This window comes from Artemia sp. Qi Xiang Cuo, chromosome 5 (assembly GCF_049724085.1).
Source record: "Artemia sp. Qi Xiang Cuo chromosome 5, ASM4972408v1, whole genome shotgun sequence".
NCBI classification, from domain to species: Eukaryota; Metazoa; Arthropoda; class Branchiopoda; order Anostraca; family Artemiidae; genus Artemia; species Artemia sp. Qi Xiang Cuo.
The window spans coordinates 16,621,135-16,643,622 of record NC_142798.1 but is presented as its reverse complement, the minus strand read 5'-3'; the positions used below and the strand labels follow the sequence as shown (position 1 = coordinate 16,643,622).

General features: G+C 34.4%; 1 protein-coding gene and 1 non-coding gene across 2 annotated transcripts in view; both read right to left on the bottom strand.

The window, feature by feature from the left end:
- Positions 1 to 22,488, bottom strand: part of LOC148951869 (PHD finger protein 14-like) — a 74,903-nt gene that overhangs the window by 8,130 nt on the left and 44,285 nt on the right. The window contains exons 8-9 of the mRNA XM_089088752.1: positions 14,936 to 15,092; positions 6,223 to 6,282 (exon numbers count right to left, since the gene is read on the bottom strand). Of these exons, the coding sequence (XP_088944878.1) occupies positions 6,223 to 6,282; positions 14,936 to 15,092 (217 nt within the window). The remainder of the gene's footprint in view (positions 1 to 6,222; positions 6,283 to 14,935; positions 15,093 to 22,488) is intronic.
- On the bottom strand, positions 7,470 to 7,541 carry TRNAE-UUC (transfer RNA glutamic acid (anticodon UUC)). Its single transcript has one exon. It is a non-coding gene; the product is annotated as a tRNA-Glu (tRNA).

Here is a 22,488-nt window from a genome sequence, read left to right as displayed (position 1 = left end):
GACCACTGGGTTGATACGATCATCCCTGGGGAAAAAGAAAAACAAAAAACAAACAAATAAACACACACCCGTGATCTTTCTTCTGGCAAAAAAATTCGAAATTCCACATTTTTGTAGATATGAGCTTGAAACCTCTACAGTAGAATTCTCTGACACGCTGAATATGATGGTGTGATTTTCATTAAGGTTCTATAGCTTTTAGGGGGTCTTTCCCCCTTTTTTCGAAAATCAGCCAAATATTCTTAGGTGCGTAACATTTGATGGGTAGGACTAAACTTGATAAAACTTATATATTTGAAATCAGCATTAAAATCTAATGCTTTTGATGTATCTATTTGTATCAAAATACCGTTTTCTAGAGTTTCGGTTACCATTGAGCCAGGGCGCTCCTTACTTAAAGTTCGTTACCACGAACTGTTTGAAACATGTAGAGTGTTTGTCTCCAGCCTGTGTGGTTCGTGTTTCCCTTCCCTGCAGTCACATATCACGGACTGTTCGATCATTATGACTGAAATGCCTATATAAAATTTCTGATCTGATTCTATGGATGTATAAGAGAGCAAGAAGTAGAAACGATACAAGAGGAGGGATTATTTTCCCTAGAGTCACTTTTGAACCCTAAAAGTGGACTAGAACTACCTGTTATAGGTCAAATGAGACCCGTCGAAAGTTTTGACCTCCTTATAATTCATACGGAAGGTCATAAAAAAAATGTATGGGAGACTTGTCAATTTTTTTTCTGACATTATTTGCAATAATAAACTGTCATAGTTCCTACTTTTCTTCAATTTCTACATGGCTCCTTAATAATCATATGTTCAGTGGTGCGTCGTTTATCAACAGTTACCACAGTGGAGTGGTTAAAGCACTTTCCTTCTTAATTAGAGGGTATGGACCAAACCATCCTGTGGTAACATTTCTAAATAGATCCAATGCTGTTTTCACTTCGTTTATTTTTAAAATCACTAGAAGATAATTAACAATACTTTCATAACCTTTTAACGTAGCTATAGCCTTGATTTTCGAAAAAGGGAGGAAACAACCCAAAACTTCAAACGATCTTCATGAAAATTACACTATCGGATTCAGCATATCAGGAAACCCTGCTGTGGTTTTTTCAAGCTCTTATCTTCAAAAATGTAGAATTTTGCATTTTTGCCAGTAGAACTTTGGAAAAGGAACTATCTACTACTACAACTACTAACAACTCACAGCAGCACTAAGCCACCTGTGGCCAACACAGCTACGCATGCTCTTCCTCCATCCCAATCTATTCAAAGCGTCCCTCTCTACATCCTTCCAGGAAGTTCTCATTTCCCTTAAACATTTCCTTACGACATTCTCCCACCCCCTGGGGACGATTTGCTTTTCGTTTTGCTGTAGATGTTTGGTCAAAAAGGACAACCTTTGACAATCTGTCACTCTTCATCCGTAGAACGTGCCCCGGCCATCTCAACCCTTCACTCATTATAGCCCTAGAAAGCAGGATTGAACCACATTTTTCGTACAGCTTTTTATTTGAGATACGGTCAGTCAAACAGGTACCCAAAACAATGCGTAAGCAATTTCTCTGGAAAACATCTAGCAAATCTTCTTCCATTTTTCAGATCGCCCACGCTCCAGAACTATACTTAATCACTGTCACCACTGTAGCTATCCACTCCAACCTTGGTTCGTAGACTTATATTCCTATTCTTCCAAACCTTTTTCAACTGTAAAAAAAAACACCATGGGCCTTGGCTTTTCTATTGTTAACACCTTCACTGCACTCACCGTCTTTACTATTAAGACAATCTAGGCAAGTGAAGCTGTCCACTTGATGAACCTTCTCGTTACCTAACATCACCTTGTCATCTTCACTTATTTCTAGCCTTAGCAACGAGGTCATATTCTCGTCTGGATAGGCACTAAACTAGCAAAATCTAATTCATGGAAAGCTTTTCTTCATTTCGTCTCTTCTGACACCATAGACTTTAGAAACTTGATGCTAGATTACATTTATTAATACTCTTTTTATCAATCATCAAAACCATCTATTGATTAACGAAATTTCTCAACAGCAAAGGTCCCCGTGTCGGCCCTGCAGCGGCTGGAATCCAACCCTGGGCCACATAATTCCAGCCATAGATCAGTTCTCTGTGTCACCCCAGGGCTCATCAATCGCCGAATAGTCTTTGATGTCAGAGAAGATTAAATGAAGTCTGAATGCACGGCATTAAGAAAAGACGAAATCACTGGCACATGAGCCTCACTAAAGCTTGTTTTTAAGGCTATCATTTTTCAGAGGGGAAGGGGTGACTTAATTTTATTTCCTACAGAATAAATCGGCCAAACAAAAATTATTACTATTCAGTATTAATGTTTTACTTCCTATTGATTTTTTCCACATATGACTTTTGAAAGTAAATTTTCTCCTAATGTTATTAATTATTTCTTTTATTTGTCTTTACGATGAAATTTCACAATTTACAGGTATTTGGGAGTAGATTTCGTATTTATTGACGGCAAAAGTCAGAAAGACGAGATCGAGTTTCAATAACCTCAAATAAGTTAAGTAATGTCTTTTATATTTATTTAATGATCTGCATTGTTCCATGAAATCATAAAGTTGAACTTTTTTTGCCTATTGAAACAGCTAAAAATATTTGCTCGGTGATGCTAGACAAAAGAGAGAAGAAAACAGGAGAAAAATAAATGGAGACTAAATAGAATATAAAAAATTAATGGAATAGAGAATAATAGAGAACATATAGAGACTGAAGAACATATAAATTAATATGCAATATGATCAGGCTTTAAAATATTTGTTTGTTTGCCTGATGTATTCCAATAGATAGAATAGAGAATAGATAGAGATAGAGACTACCTAAATAGAGAATACATAGAATAGGGTGACCGGCATTTAGCCCCCCCCCTGCCGGAAAATACCCCCCCACCCCCGTGGAAAATAAGGCTTTCCAAATTTGTGAATTTTATTTTAGTTTTAGTTTTTTAGTTTCCGTAGGGGGAAAGAGTTTTGGTACTTGTGTATTATTCACCACTCACTCGAGTTTACGCTGTGTAAAACTCGAGAACAAACGTTTTTTTTTGTTAGTTTTGTTTCAGCTTAGCGCGAAACAAGACAAATACACGTGATAGAATATATGGGAAATATATCATTTGGGCTACATATTTGCACATAGGGGGGGGGGGGAGGAGTAAGGTATTTGGACAGTTTGAAGTCAGAAAACAATTCTTTCTAGGTATATGACCACTAAAAAATTACAGAAGAATAGTAAGGTATATGGAAATTTTGTTAACTAAAAAAAAAATAATAAAAAAAATCCCAATATAAATAAATGTAAATGTAATGTTTCATTTAAGTGTTTTTTCCAAGTGATAAGCGTTTTTTTTTTCAATGACCAATTTCCAAGTATTAAGGACTATTATTAGGTTAACGTAGCTATTCCTTTAAGTGCTTTATGATTATCGCTGATCAAAGTTCATGTTATTTGTGTCTTTCATTTATGTTATTTTACTATGTTCATGGCCGTATATTTGGCTTTAAAATACACTTCTCTATCAATCTATCTAATATACAGAATAATTATACCAAACACATTTTGCATGCAGACCCACTATACTTTACCCCCCCCCCCCTAATGTGTAAACCTATAGCCCAAATTTATTTCTAAAGTAACGAAGAAACTAACAAAAAAAACGTTTGTTCTCGAGTTTTACACAGCGTAAACTCGAGTGAGTGGTGAATAATACACAAGTACCAAAACTCTTTCCCCCTACGGAAACTAAAAAAATAAAACTAAAATAAAATTCACAAATTTGGAAAGCCTTATTTTCCACGGGGGGGGGGCATTTCCCGGGGGGAGGCATTTTCCACGGGGGTATTTTCCACGGTGGGGGAGGTATTTTCCGGAGCTAATCGCCGGGGGTGGGGTGGGGTGGGGGTGGGTGCGAGGATATTTTAAAAAGTAAATTAGAAAAACACTTTGATTTAATACAGGATGTGATGTTAGCCAGTTTGGATATTGATGTCATTATGAGACTAATTATTCTGGTAAATGAATTTTCTTTTTATTTTGGTTTTCGAGGGGAGTTTTATAGACAAATTTTTGGGTTACCTATGGGGGCTTCTCTTTCTCCTTTATTGGCAAATCTATTCATAGATGCCATTGAAACCTCCGCTATAAACAGTTTTAGAATATCCCCTTGTTTCTGGGGTAGGTTCATGGATGCTGTGATGTGCGTTTAGAAACATGGATTGGACTCCTTAAACCTTTTTTTAAGCATCTGAATATTTTTTATAATAACATTAAATTTACAGCTGAATTTGAGGATAATAATAAATTACCTTTTCTGGATATTTTATTAATTAAAAAGGATCTCTATTTACTTTTCTCGATTTACAGAAAAACTACGCACAATGATAGGTATTAGAATTTTCATTCTTGCCACTCTATGTCAGTGAAAAGGGGGGTTGTAATTTCACTAGTGGATAGGGCCTTTAGAATTTGTTCCCAGGAATTTCTGGATTCGGAATTGTTATACTTGAGGGATATTTTGTTTTGTAATAGTTATCCAATTAAGTTCATTGATAAAATAATTGAAAATAGACGGGTTAAACATAGTAGTAGGGTTATTGAGATTTCTCAGTCTGTAGATTTAGTTGTATCAAAAAGTTTCATTTCATTACCATATGTACCTGGTTTGGGTGAGTAACTTTCACGGGTTTTACGTAAGTTTGGTATTGATACGTGTTTCCAATCGCTGAGGCCAATGGGTAGTTTTTTTAGTTCTGGTAAGGATTTAACTCGGGGAAATTTAGTAAGTGGGGTGTATAAAATTCCGTGTTCTTGTGGGAAGTTCTATATTGGTAGGACTCACCAACAATTTGTTGAACGGTTTATTGAACACCGAAACTCAACAGAAAAAACCCTACAAATAAGCAAGCCTCCAGAAACTTTTGTTTCAGCTTTAGCAGAGCATATTTGGCTTCAACCAGATCATTTTGTAAAATTTGATGAAGCCTTGGCTATTTCTAATGATAAGGGGTACACCCAATGGGCAAGGGAAGCCATAGAAACTAAAAAAACATATGTTTGCTAACCTTTCCATAAATAGGGATATGGGTAATTTAAATATTGACCCAGTTTATGATAACATTCTAAAGATTAAATCAACAGTCAATAAGGGAGTAAAGATTTTAAATAATAACAAGTGGACTATATTACCTGCTAGAACAAAACTATTTGCTTCAGTAATATCTAACAAAAGTATTATTTAGCAACTGAATAATTAAAGTAATTTACAGTTTTTTTTATTTTTTCTCAGTTACTCTGGTGTCCTCACTGAAGTAACTCAATATTCGCATCTTTTCCCTACGTGGATCGTTTTGCGCCGAGTGTACATTTTTGTCTTTTCTTTGTTGTTTTTTTTTTGTGGTGGTTTTATTGGTTTTTAGTTTTATCTTGTTTTTTTTTTTATCTTGTTCTTCTTGTGTGTCTTTCGTGCTGAAGACGCCTTGTTTGTATACAGGCGAAATATCCGCGTTGTTTTGTTTCTGTTGTTTTCTTTTCTCTCCACTGGCCACAGTCTCGTTTGTTTTTTTTTTTTAGAGATTTTTCTCTTTGTTGGTTTTTTGGGGTTAACGCATAGAACCATATAGTAGAGACTAAAGATATATAAAAAAATAGTAATATCCCATTATGCGGGCCCCTCTAAAAAGTCAAGTTTGGTTAATGCTAATGAAATAAAATAGGGTGAATATATAATAGTTTAGAAACGAATTTGGGCTATATATTCGCACATTAGGGGAGGGGGGGGTAAAGCCTTGCATACATTAAATACGTAACCTAACCTTACCTAGATAACTTTCCTCCCCCCTCAACCCCCCAAAAAACTGTTTAATATCGTATACGCAATGAAAACCTTGCTATCATTGCCTACTCTATAACAGTTAAGACGTCAAAAACGGTTTTATCATTGCCTACTAATATTTTTTTGGTTACCTGGATGTATTCCAATAAATAATATAAAGACTAAGAATAAATAGAGACTAAAGAATGTATCAATAGACACGCATTACGATGAAAGACTTAAAAATATTTGTTTGTTTACCTGGATGTTTTCCAATAAATAGAATATAGACTAAGAATAAATGAGACTAAAGAATATATCAATAAACATGCAATATGATCAAAGACTTACAAATATTTGTTTGCTTACCTGGGTGTATTCCATTTGGACTTGTAAGTTTTCGGAAGTTATCCACCAGACTTTCTGGTCCTAAATTAACGACAGAATAAAATCAAAACTAAAAACGAAAAAACAAAATTAACTACACGCTTGTTTATGGGAGTGTCCTTATTCAAGCGCATGTTTGTTATACCATCCATAACAAAGCAGTTATTTCCTTATCTGACAGTTTTTTGAGGGCTTTCCAAATGGCATAAAAAAAGCTATCAGAAATATGGCAAAATTGTCAGAATCTCAAAATTTCCACGGATTTCGGTTGGTGGAGAGGCTACCAGTGGTCCCGACTTCTACAGGACCCCATAATAGGGACAATTTATCCTTTGAAATTGATTCGCATATGCATTTTTGACCACGAGGTAATATTATTTTAGCCATTCAAGCTTATCAGCATTTTTAAGCTTGGCATTTAAAAGCTCTTTACTATTAACTTTCCCAACACCTTTTAGGTCAAAACTTGAAGACCATACTCTAATAAGATTTACTTCTGATTATCAGATTTACACAAACATTTCAGACGTTACCTTATAAATAAAAATGGTTTCGAGTTAGATGCAGCATATAAGTCAATCGGCCTTTTTTTTTTTAGAGAGAGAGAGAGAGAGAGAGAGAGAGAGAGAGAGAGAGAGAGAGAGAGAGAGAGAGAGAGAGAGAGAGAGAGAGAGAGAGAGAGAGAGAGAGAGAGAGAGAGAGAAAATCAACCTGCGTACACGATTTTGAACTTGGATATCCCCTCGGTCAATATCTGACACCACGGGGGTTATGGCCTGATTTATCTTAATGGAATAACCCCTTTAAAATAATGTATCTAATAATATTTTCAAGTGTTGGGGTTTGGGGCTTTAGTTTCGACTTTGAATATCTATCTCTCAAGCTGCCAAAGACATTTTTCATAACAATATGATTTTTGAAAACTCAGTCGTTATCGGATATTTTAGGGAAGTCCCTAGTTGTGAAACCTCTGTATGTGAAATATACGACTAACTCTATAAGTTTTCTAACATGAATTTAAACATAAATGTAAAATTCTCTTTGCTGGAAGAAAATCACGTTTATAACAAATTTTTTTGAACAAGATAACATTCAGAAAACTGATTATAAGGAAATTAACTCTTGAAAACTCTTGATCATCCACCTAAAAACTGGAGACAAATTATCACAGAATAGATTATATAGGATATCAAAACCTACTTATTAGTCCAGTCACGTCCTGTAAAAATTTCCCATACCGGGAATCGAACCCGGGCCTGCTGGGTGAAAGCCAGCTATCCTAGCCACTAGACCATATGGGACTGAATGAAATATTTAATATATTATCAATTGATTTCATAGCAATTTATTGATGTTAGGGACACAAAATCAACACACAAACAATGGCGGTAACAAAAAAAAGAGTCATTTGCGCGAGATTTTCAAAACTAACATAATGGACACCATTAGTCAACTGCCGGTTATTAATAGTTTCATGATTGATCGCGACGTATTATTTAGTTATTTTATTATTATTATTAAGTTCTTTTGCTATTTAAATTCTTATTCTTTTTAAATTTTTATTTCATTAAAAATATTTTAATTAATTCTTAAATTCTTTCGTTTCTAATTATAAAGTTTTTTATTAAATATATAATTACTACTATTTAATTCTTTTGCTTTTCCTGCTAAATAAACACAAAGAAATGAATATAAAGACGACAAACGGGTCTATGACCAGTAAATGAAAACGAAGAAAAACAACAAAAATCAAACGAATATTTCGCCCGTATCTAACATGGCGTCTTCATCGTAGAAAAAAAACAACAAAAACTAGAACTAAAATATATATATATATATATATATATATATATATATATATATATATATATATATATATATATATATATATATATATATATATATATATATATATATATATATATATATATATATATATATATATATATATATATATATATATATATATATATATATATATATATATATATATATATATATATATATATATATATATATAACTAAAATAAACTAACCTAAAATATGTAATGTACAATAACTTAACATTTACAATTTGAAGCTACCTTTATCAAACCACAAAAGTAACTGCATTAAAAATTTTAAAATAGCAAATGAACAAGGAATATATTATTGCGACATAATTTTATGCAAAGTTTTAAAACAAAAATTTTTAAACTTTTTTTAAATTAAAATTTTTTTTAACCCTTACATTTTTAAAACAAGATAAAGGCCTTATCACACCAAAGCTGATAAAGGCAACACAACCAGGGACGTACGCAGGGGGGGGGGCCTCCGGCCCCCCCCGAAATCTCACGACTTTTTTCATTTTCCCATAATTTTCTGATTTTTCTCACAGAATAATGGGTTTGAAGGATTTGGCCCTCCCCCCGAAACAAATTCCCGCGTACGTGCCTGAACACAACCGTCATAATGGATAGCAGTTATATGAACAAAAAATGGAAGCTATTGTCTCAGATGAGATTACTTACAAAAAACTGGGTTTTGATCCCACAGAAATAAAAACACGAAAGAAACACGACATGAATTGGAAGTACTCAACAGCAACTTACAAATAACCCCTCAATTTTATAATAGATTTTTCCCTAGAGGTTATAAACAATAAGTAGAACAACCTCCCTAGAGGTTGTTCAACAATGAAAATTTATGGCTTGCCTAAGATCCACAAGAATAATGCCCTATTGTATCAACTATTCATTCACCAGTTTCGAAATTAGGAAAATGATTGTCAACAGCATTTCGTCCGTTTTTGGGGTCTCAAAGATTTTATTTAAAAACTTCAATTGATGCTGTATAAAAATTAAAAAATCGTCACATAGACGACAATACAATTCTTGGTACTTTCCCATTATGTGGACACCTCTAAAAAGTCAAGTTCGATTAATGCTAGCAGTGAAACGGGTGAGACAGATATCGACCCGGAACTAAAACAGTTGTTACAGTGAAATTGAGTGTTACGGGTGATCCTAATATGAGTATTAAAATTACAATTTGGAATTTGCCAAAGACAGAAAAAGAGGCAGTTGAATTTTTACAAGTTAAAGGGTTATTGCGCAAGACAAAAGAGTGTGAAAATGGACACACCATAACTTTAAGCTTGTATGGGAACAAGGTTGGACAATTTTGGAGGTGTTGTAAATCGGTTTGTAAAAAGAAAAAAGTCGGTTTGCGTGAATACGTCTGGGCGCATAATTGTAACATGTAATTCTTATAATTTTTTTAATAAACCATTATAACCGGGTATCTGGTTTAGTATACGTATTAATCGTATTTAATATGTGCAATGCTTTATTTTTTAATCTAGTTACTTGTGTGGTTTGATAAAGGAAGCTTCAAATTGTAAATGTTAAGTAATTCTATATAATTTAGGTTAGTTTATTTTAGTTTTATATATATTTTTTAGTTTTTGTTTTTTGTTGTTTTTTTTTCTACGCTGAAGTCACCATGTTACATGATACGGGCTGAATATTCGTTTGATTTTTGTGGTTTTTCTTCGTTTTCATTTACTGGCCATAGACCCATTTGCCGTCTTTATATTAATTTCTTCGTGTTTTTTTTTGTCATGGCTGGCCAGTTCGGCTTTAGATCTTTTATTTGATTTTCTTTTTGTGTAAATTTGTTTGTGTAAATTGGCACCGAAAACTATAAAATATTTTAATCTCAAATCGGCACTGTTTTCTTTGCAAACACGGTCGGATAAAGGGCGATTGGAGTGATAGGGCCCAATCGGACCCCGCATTTGGAAGGAACCCGTGTTACCATCAAAATGAACAAAAACAAAGATTTCGGCATTTAAAGCAAATTATTTTGACGATAAGGGATAAATTATTCAAATAATTAAGAATACATTTGTTTTAAGTTTGCATTGCTGGATGAGATTTATTAACCTGTTTATTATTATAAAATATATACTTTATAATATAGAAACTGAGGCCCATAAAAGTTCATGTTCAATTTATTGAATTTAATTGGGATAGTCCTATATTAGAGATCTTGCACTACGTATGTGAACTAGTTTACATACGTAATTTACTATGCAAGTTTATTTTATTTAGATATTTAATATACAGAGGGCCCCGCATAGAAATCCAATCGGGCCCCGCACCCATTCGATCTGGGCCTGTTTGCAAATCGGCACCGAAAAAGCTATGTGTGTTCTAGGCTTTATATCCTTAAAAATACTTATTAGAATTCCGCCGTGACTGTACATTCAAGGTTTGATCCTACTCCTAGATCATATTTTTTTTTTTTTTTCAAAACGAAGTTCATGGCGCCTGGCCGTTGAAAACTGATATTCAACAAGTCAACCATTTATATTACCATTATCAGTTTTCAACCAAGATTTTATTAGCCAAGTTTTATTTCAACCAAGGACTTATATTACCGAGGTTTTCTCCCTATAATTTTGCCTGTTGAGCTTAATTTTAAAGAAATTAACAGATATGTTTTCAGGAGTAATATCCCTCAGGAGAGTATTCCAAATGGAAGTTAACCATCGCACAAAACTGTTCGTCAAGTACTCAGCACGAGGTGAAATCAGACCATATCGTTTTTTTTTTGTACTTTTGCCGCGCTGGCTTGGCAAACAGTATAAGGGTTTATACTGTTTATACCCGAAAAAATTCATCGGAGGGGTGTGTTGTGTATTTCCATGTAGAAAACAGCCATTGATGGCCAATCAAAGCTCTCTTTAAGAAGTAGCAAAGGTGCCCGATCAGTATTATTGTGCAAGAGACTATGAGCCGATCGAAAGATTTTTGAGGGAACCCGTTAATCCCTTTCCCCCTTCCATGACGTCATCTAATACACCAGCTAGCAGTATTTATCTATTAGTGTTCATACCGAATAAGAAAAGCATTTTATTTGTTGAAAATAAATGATAGAAACTGAAATTTGAAGCCTGACTTTTCTAAACTTGACTGTTTTTATTTTTTTTATTTTATTAAGAAAAAAATAAAGCTTAGCTTGGCTTTTTAGATTTTCAAATTTGGCTAAAATTCGTTTCAAAGTTCAGTTTGTAGAACAAACAGATTCAGAGTTCAAACCGCGTTAACAGGACTTTAAATGGAGTTTGGGTAATAACATAAGGTATAAATTTGATTGTTTTAGAAGTTGTTTTTTAATGGTAATTAAACCTTACAATTGTTATATAAAGTTTGAGCCAATTTATATTAATTTTATGTTCAACTTTACCGCGTTTATATTCTGAGAGTTTTTTTCCTCATTTATATTCTTTTTATAGTATTTTAACTAATTTTCGATTCAACAAGTCCATATATTTTGACTTCACACCAAAAATTACGAATTTTTTTTCTTCACATAGAAAAAGGTTAAGAGGGGTGGTTTTTTGGGGTTTTTAAAAAAGAAATTTTATCAGCATAAAAAATTCTTGTACATTCATCTGTGTGGGTATGGTGCATTGGGAAATTTTTCTGGAATAGTTGTACTTTTTTATTTTGCTTTTGCTCTTTTTGTGCTTGTATATATATTCTGTTTGCATGATCCGGTTATTTTTTTTTTTTTAGAAAATAAATATCATATCATCCGGAAGCCTTTTCAACAGAAAAAGAAAAAAAAAGGAAAAAAAGAGAACTTATTTTTTTTGTCTTTTCTTGTTTATTTTACAAAATTTTAGTTTTTCTTCTTTATATTTCATTTACCCTAGTTTTTTCCATTTTTCATTGATTCAGGCTTCTGGGTGTGAAGCCTAAATATTCAGAATTTTATTATTATTTTTGTATTAAACACTGCCTTATTAAAAAAAAATACCCGTTTTAATATATTTTAGTTTCAATTATATCAAGATTCTGTCAAAGTTCTGACCATTAACACCTTAAATGGAAGTAATGAAGAAAGTAATAAGGAAAGAAAGTAGTAAAGACAATAAAATAAAAATAAAGAAGTAATAATGATAAGTAATAGGCAATGAAAAGTTAAAATAAGGTTAATACATTTCTTGAGAAAAGAAAATACAACATCTATAATGTCTGCATATTTCGATGCACGCATTTTTCTCTACGGTACTCCCCCCTTTAATACTAAACTTGAGAGTGTAAAATTTGATAATGTGGAAGATGGTTGGAATAATTTTAGAAAAATAATTTGTGAAGTACCTGAAGGTGTATTAGGGAAGAAAGCTAGAACTGCAGCTAAGAATATTAGTGAAACAGCTTTAGGTTTAATAGAAAGGAGAAAGGACTTGTACAAGAATTATCTGAGTGATAGATCGCATGAAAACAAAAGAAATGTAAAGAAAGTGGAGAAAGCATTGAAATATGAACAAAGGAGGTGTGAAGTGGAGGCCATGAATAAAATTGCGGAGGATTTAGAAGATGCAGCTAGACGGCATAATAGTAAAATATTGTACTGGCACGTTAACACATTGAGAGGTAGTAGTCAATCCGGACTTGTCCCAGTTAAAGATAGGAATGGGGTGGCAATTAGCGATAAGGAAAAAGCTAAAGCGAGATGGGCCGAAAATTTTGAGAACTTGCTTAACCGAGATAGAGTTGCAGGAAAAAATATAGAGGAAAATGAAAAAGTTTGTGATACCTTGGATGTGAAAGAAGATTTCATTTGTGAGGAGGAATTAGCAACAGTACTAAAAGGATTAAAGAATAATAAGGCTCCAGGTGCTGATAGGGTGGTAAATGAGTTTCTTAAATATGGTGGCTCTGAGGTTAGAAATAAGTTATTGAAGATTATGAATTATGATTTTTGAAAAAGGGGAAGTACCTAACGATTTTAGGAAAACCGTAATTAAGCCACTTTATAAGAAAGGTGATAAAAGTGAGTGTGGTAATTATCGAGGCATTAGTCTGGTCTCTGTAGGTAGCAAATTGCTTAGTAATATGATACTTTTTAGACTGAGAGATGCCGTAGACAAAGTTTTAAGAAAAGAGCAGTGCGGTTTTAGAAAAGGTAGAGGATGTGTTGACCAAATTTTCACTCTTAGGCTAATAATTGAGATGTGCCTAAGTTTTCAAACACCTTTGGTCCTAAGTTTTATAGATTATGAGCAAGCGTTCGATTCTGTTGATAGAGGAGCTTTAGTAAAGGTTTTATCCTTGTATGGTATACCAGACAAATACATGAAAGTGATTAGTGCTATGTTCGACAATAACACTGCCGCGGTTAGGGTAGGAAATGCGGTTAGCAGCTGGTTTTGTGTTAATTCAGGAGCTAAGTAGGGTTGTGTCCTATCCCCCTTTATATGGATAATTTTGATGGATTTTGTCGTAAGAAGCACAGGAAAGGCATTGAGAGACCACGGAATCAAATGGGGAGGAAAAAGTCTCCTGAACTTGGGATTATGCTGATGATTTAAACATCCTAGATGAAAGTCTGAGCAAAATGAATGAAGTTTTAGAGGTTTTGCGAGTTCAAGGTGCTAGAATTGGTTTGAAAATTAATGTTAGGAGGACTAAGTCACTAAGGCTAGGAATAAGTGAAGATGAAAAGATGACATTAGGTAATAAAAATATTGATCAGATGGGCAGTTTCACTAACTTTGGTAGCATTATTAGTAAAGAGAATGGGAGCAGTTACGGTGTTCAATATAGAATATCCAGGGTTGAGGACGTTTCTTCACAGTTAAAAAAAGTTTGAAAAAACATGAATATAAATATGAAAAAAAAGATTGGAATATTATAAAAGACACTGATGAAGGTGGTCAAATATGGCTCTGAATCATGGGCGCTCCGAAAAACGGATGAAGATTTCCTAGATGTTTCCAGAGAAATTGCTTGAGGATTGTTCTTGGTACCCGGCTGACTGACCGTATTTCAAACAATAGGCTATACGAAAAATGTGGTTCAATACCGCTTTCTAGGTCTATAATGAAAGAAAGGTTGAGGTGGTTAGGGCATGTTGTGCGGATGTAGGATGACAGATTGCCGAAGATTGTTCTTTTCGGCCAACCATCTAGGGCTAAACGGAAAGCAGGGCGTCCCCGTCTGGGGTGGGAGGACGTCATAAAGAAAGATTTAAAGGAAATTGGAACTTCGTGGGCGGGTGTAAAAAGGGAGGCTTTGAATAGGTTGGGGTGGAGGAGGAGCGTGCATAGCTGTGTTGGCCTCAGGCGGCTTGGTGCTGCGATGAGTTGTTAGTAGTAGTAGTATATATATATATATATATATATATATATATATATATATATATATATATATATATATATATGTATATATATATACTATTTATTAATAATATTTATCAAAGATAAAAACAAAGAAAAGAAAAATCTTTGTGTTGGGTTAAACCTGACAAGACTTGGAAACTGCACATGAGTAGTCCCTTTGGAACTAGTGCCTGAGTTCTTACACATAAGGCGATCAAACGGGAAAACCAGGTCAGCGACAAAACTTTAAAAAAGAGTTATTAAAACAAAGGGTAAAAAGGATGAAGAAGAAGATAAATTCCAGCAGCACAAAAGACATAAGGCTTCGAAAAAACAGAACAACCGGTCTTTACTTCATAATTTTTGGCATGCCGACCTATTTATAGCCATCTTTTTATGGCGTACCCAGAAACAGAAAAATAGAACAGCAGTAGTAGTCTATGCTACCCAGTTTTCCATCCCATTTATCCAGAAAATGCCGTATGTAAATATTGTAGACCCACTTTAGCAAATGCAGCAAGGTGGTAGAAAAAGCATTACCTTTCTTCGAGAAATAGTTCTTGGCGTCTAATCTAGATGGCATAACGAATTTCTTTTCACTGTCCGGTAGCAGTTTCTTCAAAAAGTTTAAAAGGGCGGCAGCAGAATTCCGAAGTGATTCTTCATTGCTTTTTAAACACTTCTGCTTCCCCGTGATCTACAAGGAAAAATTGATGGCATTACGGACTTTGCTGATAAAAATGGAATCGATGCATCAGGGTACAAGTTACAACAATAGACATTTAAATTATAATAGCCTTCAGATAGCATGGGTTTTCGAGCGCTATTCTTTCAACACTATTTATAAATAATTCCTAAGCTTACTCTTATTCTATATTTACTTAATTTACCATTCTTGCCAGCTCTATAATGACTGTTTTACCGCTCATGCGTTGTAATTATTTGCTATATTATATGGTATTTATCATGCTTTCTACCCGCCAAACCTGCCTATCATAAAGCCTTCTCCCTCGAGGAGTGACGATCCTTGGTGTTCATAGTCAAGAAAATGACGCACTTTTTTTCTGCGCTCGGCTAGATGGCTCTGTGCTGTGAAAACTTAGTAGCAGAAGTAGTAACGACAAAAAGTGGAGAGGCTGTCCAGTGAAAATCCAGTTAATAGTTATTAAAAAATGATTGCTATTATTCGGATTCAGCTAATAATGTCAATGTTAGAAAAATAACTGTCAAATGCTTCAAAGAGCAGCCTGAGGCGCCTCAAAAATGGCATCAGACCGAACAAAATTTTATCATCGGAATCATCATAGTTGGTTACCAGGGTTGCCAACTGGTGGGAAAAATAGCTAGATTTTAGTAATTTTTTGGTTGATTTAATGATTTTCTTCAATATTCAGAGATTTATTCGCTGATTTAGTGATTTTTTACAGTCAGTATTGATAACACTGTTCTTAAGTCTTATTCAAAGATTTATAGTGACCTAACGCAAAATTAAAAGTAAAGCCTAATATAGCATGGTAGCGATAATGTCTGCTTATTTTTTGTCTTCTTTTCATTTCTTTTTCACCAGTGCTCGATGTCTTACAAATTTATAGCACCAAAATAAAAAAAGTACCACACGGAACAAAGAACGAAAATTTGGGTGTCGCTATTATGATTAAATACTCATCGGCACTAGCCACCAAACTTACTAGGCAAAACCTATTCGACAAATAATTTTTGCCAATCAAATTTTTTATTTCAAATCATGACAATAATCAGATTTTTATGCTAGTTATTCGCAGGTAATAGCAGCCTACTGGAAGGTCGTAGGTGGCAGTTGGGAGCAACTCAACATGTGTTATTTTTGCCAATTGGATTTATAATGCATTCCGACTGTACCAGAACGAAACGTTATGTCATAAGAGCCAATGGAAAATGGCAACTTTTGTGCCATCTTTGAAATTAGTCGGTAAACCCTCTCAAGAGAGATCTTGTCAAGGAAATTAGCAGCCTTCTGGATGATAGTAAGGTGGCAGTAAGGAGCAACTCAACATGTGTTATTTTTGCATATTGGATTTATAATTCATTCCGACAGTACAAGAACGAAACGAAATGTCATAAGAGCCAATGGAAAATGGCAACTTTTGTGCCATCTTTGAAATTAGTGGGTATACCCTCTCAAGAGAGATCTTGTCAAGGAAATTAACAGCATACTGGATGATCATAAGGTGGCGGTAAGGAGCAACTCAACATGTGTTATTTTGCCAATTGGATTTATAATGCATTCCGACTGTACCAGAACGAAACGAAATGTCATAAGAGCCAATGGAAAATGGCAACTTTTGTGCCATCTCTGAAATTAGTGGGTAAACCCTCTCAAGAGAGATCTTGTCAAGGCAATTAGCAGCCTACTGGATGATCGTAGGTGGCAGTTAGGAGCTATTCGACATGTTCTATTTTGCCAATTGGCTTTTATAATGCATTATGACTGTACCACAACAAAGGTCCATAAGAGGCAAAAATGGCAAGTTTGTGCCATCTCCAAATTAGTGGGACTAGGAGACTGAGGTAAACCCTCTCTAGAGAGGTCTTGTCAAGTAAATTCCTTGATATGAACACAAGAGCCAATGGAAAATGTCAACTTTTTGCCATCTCCAAAATTAGTGGGTAAACTCCCCTCAAGAGAGATCTTGTCAAGGCAATTAACAGCCTACTGGATGATCGTAGGTGGCAGTTAGGAGCAATTCGAAATGTTCTATTTTGCCAATTGACTTTTCATAATGCATTATGACTATCCCACAACAAAGTTTCATAAGAGGCGAAAATGGCAAATTTGTGCCATCTCCAAAATTAGTGGGACCAGGAGGCTGAGGTAAACGCTCTCTATAGAGGTCTTGCCAAGGAAATTCCTTGATATGAATACAAGATCAAATGGTCTCTTTGATATCGTAGTAAAAGTATCGCTACCAGGTTGGACTGAGTCTTATTATCTATTTAATCGTTGAAATCAAGGGAATGAAAAGACAGTTTACAATAGCTGTTTGGAAGGGCTATCGTTTAAATTATACAAAATACACTCTAATATGCCCCTCTTTCTTTTTTGGACAATGATTCAATACCAGGCCTGATATAAGATGATACTACGGAATGGACAGAGTTAGGAGGCTTGTTAAACCCTCTTTAAAGTGATCTACTAAGTGAACTGTTTGATGTAAGTGAACGCTCCAAACAAGACGGTTTTAAGCTCCTTGACTTGTTGAATTAGGTAGACACAGGCCTTCCTTTTATAAGGTTTTTTAATGCTTAAAAGTTACTACTGTATTGTTTGAATAGCAACTAAATTATGTTTTTTTCTCTTTTTTTCAGTTATTTCTTTTTTGTTCTTCCACATAATATTGTATATATCATCACTGTCTAACCAAAAGGATGGAAGTCGCCCCCCCCACCCGAGCTGGGGTGCATTTTTCGTTTTACATTGGAGCTCACTATCCTCTTCTGAAAATTCCGAATTCACAACTAGGCAGCTTAGAAAGGTGCAACATCCTGCACCTGGCATCTGGTATATTTGTTCGTTGCATTCAAATCGGTTACCACTAGCTATTAGCACCCTGATTTTGCATGGATTTAAAAATTTAACTGCAAGCAATGTTTTCCGAGGTGTTTCTTGTTTTACTTCACAACTTTAACATTGCTCTTATAATATTTACTTTATAAGGTAAACTAAAGTCTAACCATTAGTTTGCGGAATAGAATCGAATATTTTTGTTTTATATGCATTTCCATTTTGCAGTATGTCCTATCGTATATTCTAACATAATAACATTAAATGAAGATGAATTGTTGACATAAATTATCTCCCAGCGAAGCAAAACTAAAATTTAGCGCTTCGAACGAAGGATTAGCCCTAGTAAGGGAGAGTAGTCCAACTCATTTATGGGAGAAAAAACAGATTTTTAAGAAAATTAAACAAAAAGAAAAGAAAAAACACGAAGATGATTTTCATAAATACAAGTAAAGAGCAACGTCAAAAAATCGAATAAAACAGAACTATCCTGAAAGGTCCAAATGATTATTTAAGCTTGCTGAAAGCTCATCACAATACAACAGATTTTAGTAGCTGTAAATATTTATATTCATTTTTAAAAGACAGTATTTACATTTTTTCACAAAGAAAATATAAAAAAATAATATTTGCAACAAAGGACTTTTCTTCGTCCAGAAAAAGAGCAATTTTCCAACAAAGGGCTAACATTTACTAGAATGTTACAAATTCGAACAGCAGCTCCCCTTTCAAATTGGATAACATCAGCTCGGTCTACGTTTGAAAACCACTCTTAACTTACGCGTAAAATAACTCGATTCTAAAAATTTGTTTTTAGGCAATAAACCTGCTGGTACAGCAGAGTGTATTTAGACGAATTACTTTTTGAAGGAGATGCATGGCTTGTTTCGTTCAGCTTGTACGTTTTGACATACATTCTTTGATCGACCAACAACTTCATTAGCTTATTGAAGGAGATACATGGCTTATTTCGTTCGGTTTGAGCGTTTTTACGCACATTCTTTAATCGACAAACAACTTCATTAGCTTATTGAAGGAGATGCATGATTTGTTTCGTTAGGTTTGAGCGATTTAACGCACATTCTTTAATCGACAAACAACTTCATTAGCTTTAATCGACAACTAACGTCATTAGCTTTTTGTAGGAGATGCATGGCTTGCTTTTTTCATTTTGTATATTTTAACTCACATTCTTAAACCGACAAACAAATTCATTAGCTTTGACCAAAAACTTCTTGATTAGCTTTTTGAAGCAGATGAATGGCTTGTTTCGTTCAGTTTGTGCGTTTTTACGCACATTCTTTGACAGACAAAAAACCTCATTAGCTTTTACCGACAACCAACTTCATTAGCTTTTTGAAGGAGATGCATGGCTTGCTTTGTTCATTTTGTACATTTTAACGCACATTCTTAAACCGACAAACAAATTCATTAGGTTTGACCGACAAAAAGCTTTATTAGCTTTTTGAAGCAGATGCATGGCTTGTTTCGTTCGGTTTGTGCGTTTTAATGCACATTCTTTAACAGACAAAAAACCTCAATAGCTTTTTGAAGGAGATGAATGGCTTGTTTCGTTCGGTTTATGCGTTTTTACGCACATTCTTTGATCGACAAACAATTTTATTAGCTTTGACCGACAAACAAATTCATTAGTTTTTTGAAGGAGATGTACGACTTCTTTCGTTCAGTTTGTTTGTTTCAACGCACATTCTTTGATCGACAAACAACTTCACTAGCTTTGATCGAAAAACAACGTCATTAGTTTTTTGAAGGAGATGCATGGCTTGTTTCGTTCGGTTTGTACGTTTTAATGCACATTCTTTAAAAGAAAAACAACCTCAATTGCTTTTTGAAGGAGATGAAGGGCTTGTTTCGTTCAGTTTGTGTGTTTTAACGCACATTCTTTGAACGACAAACAACTTCATCAGCTTTGATCGACAAACAACGTCATTAGTTTTTTGAAGCAGATGCATGGCTTGTTTCGTTCGGTTTGTACGTTTTAATGCATATTCTTTAACAGACAAAAAACCTCAATAGCTTTTTGAAGGAGATGAATGGCTTGTTTCATTCAGTTTGTGCGTTTTTACGCACATTCTTTGATCGACAAACAATTTTATTAGCTTTGACCGACAAACAACCTGAATAGCTTTTTGAAGGAGATGAATGGCTCGTTTCGTTCAGCTTGTACGTTTTGACGTACATTCTTTGATCGACAAACAATTTTATTAGCTTTGACCAACAAACAACTTCATTAGCTTTTTGAAGGAGATGTATGCCTTCTTTCGTTCAGTTTGTGCGTTTTAACGCACATTCTTTGATCGACAAACAACTTCACTAGCTTTGATCGCAAACAACGTCATTAGTTTTTTGAAGGAGATGCATGGCTTGTTTCGTTCGGTTTGCCCGTTTTAATGCACATTCTTTGATCGACAAACAACTTCATTAGCTTTGATTCACAAAAAACTTCATTAGAATGGCTTGTTTCGTTCGGTTTGCGCGTTTTAACGCAAATTCTACATTCTTTAATTGACAAACAACTTCATTAGCTTTGACCGTCAAACAACTTCATTAGCTTATTGAAGAAGATGCATGATTTGTTTCGCTAGGTTGGAGGGTTTTAACGCACATTCTTTAATCGACAAACAACTTCAATAGCTTTGACCGACTACCAACTTCATTAGCTTTTTGAAGGAGATGCATGGCTTGCTTTGTTCAGTTTGTTTGTTTTAACGCACATTCTTTAACCGAAAAACAACTTCATTAGATTTGACCAACAAAAAGCTTTATTAGCTTTTTGAAGCAGATGCATGGCTTTTTTCGTTCGGTTTGTGCGTTTTTAAGCACATTCTTTGATCGACAAACAATTTTATTAGCTTTGACCGACAAACAACTTCATTAGCTTTTTGAAGGAGATGTATGCCTTGTTTCGTTCAGTTTATGCGGTTTAACGCACATTCTTTGATCGACAAACAACTTCATTAGCTTTGACCGACAAACAACTTTATTAGCTTTTTGAAGCAGATGCATGGCTTGTTTCGTTCGGTTTATGCGTTTTAATGCATATTCTTTAACAGACAAAAAACCTCAATAGCTTTTTGAAGGAGATGAATGGCTTGTTTAATTCAGTTTGTGTGTTTTTACGCACATTCTTTGATCGACAAACAATTTTATTAGCTTTGACCGACAAACAAATTCATTAGTTTTTTGAAGGAGATCTATGACTTGTTTCGTTCAGTTTGTGTGTTTTAACGCACATTCTTTAACCGACAAACAACTTCATTAGGTTTGACCACAAAAAGCTTTATTAGCTTTTTGAAGCAGATGCATGGCTTGTTTTGTTCGGTTTATGCGTTTTTAAGCACATTCTTTGATCGACAAACAATTTTATTTGCTTTGACCGACTAACAACTTCATTAGCTTTTTGAAGGAGATGTATGCCTGGTTTCGTTCAGTTTATGCGGTTTAACGCACATTCTTTGATCGACAAACAACTTCATTAGCTTTGATAGACAAACAACGTCATTAGTTTTTTGAAGGAGATGCATGGCTTGTTTCGTTCGGTTTGTGCGTTTTAATGCACATTCTTTAAAAGACAAACAACCTCAATTGCTTTTTGAAGGAGATGAATGGCTTGTTTCGTTCGGTTTATGCGTTTTTACGCACATTCTTTGATCGACAAACAATTTTATTAGCTTTGACCGACAAACAAATTCATTAGTTTTTTGAAGGAGATGTACGACTTGTTTCGTTCAGTTTGTATGTTTTAAGGCACATTCTTCGATTGACAAACAACTTCATTAGCTTTGATCGACAAACAACGTCATTAGTTTTTTGAAGGAGATGCATGGCTTGTTTCGTTCGGTTTTTCCGTTTTAATGCACATTCTTTGATCGACAAACAACTTCATTAGCTTTGATTCACAAAAACTTCATTAGAATGGCTTGTTTCGTTCGGTTTGCGCGTTTTAACGCACATTCTACATTCTTTAATCGACAAACAACTTCATTAGCTTTGACCAGCAAACAACTTCACTAGCTTTTTGAAGGAGATCCATGGCTTGTTTCGTTCAGTTTGTGCGTTCTTACGCACATTCTTTAATCGACAAACAACTTTATTAGCTTTGACCGACAAAGAATTTCATTAGCTTTTTGAAGAATATGTATGCCTTATTTCGTTCAGTTTGTGCGTTTTAACGCACATTCTTTGATCGACAAACCACTTCATTAGCTTTGATCGACAAACAACTTCATTAGCTTTTTTAAGGAGATGTATGCCTTGTTTCGTTCAGTTTGTGCGTTTTAACGCACATTCTTTGATCGACAAATAACTTCATTAGCTTTGATAGACAAACAACTTCATTAGTTTTTTTGAAGGAGATGCATGGCTTGTTTCGTTCGGTTTGTGCGTTTTAATGCACATTCTTTAACAGACAAACAACTTCACTAGCTTTTTGAAGGAGATCCATGGCTTGTTTCGTTCAGTTTGTGCGTTCTTACGCACATTCTTTAATCGACAAAATACTTTATTACTTTTGACCGACAAACAATTTCAT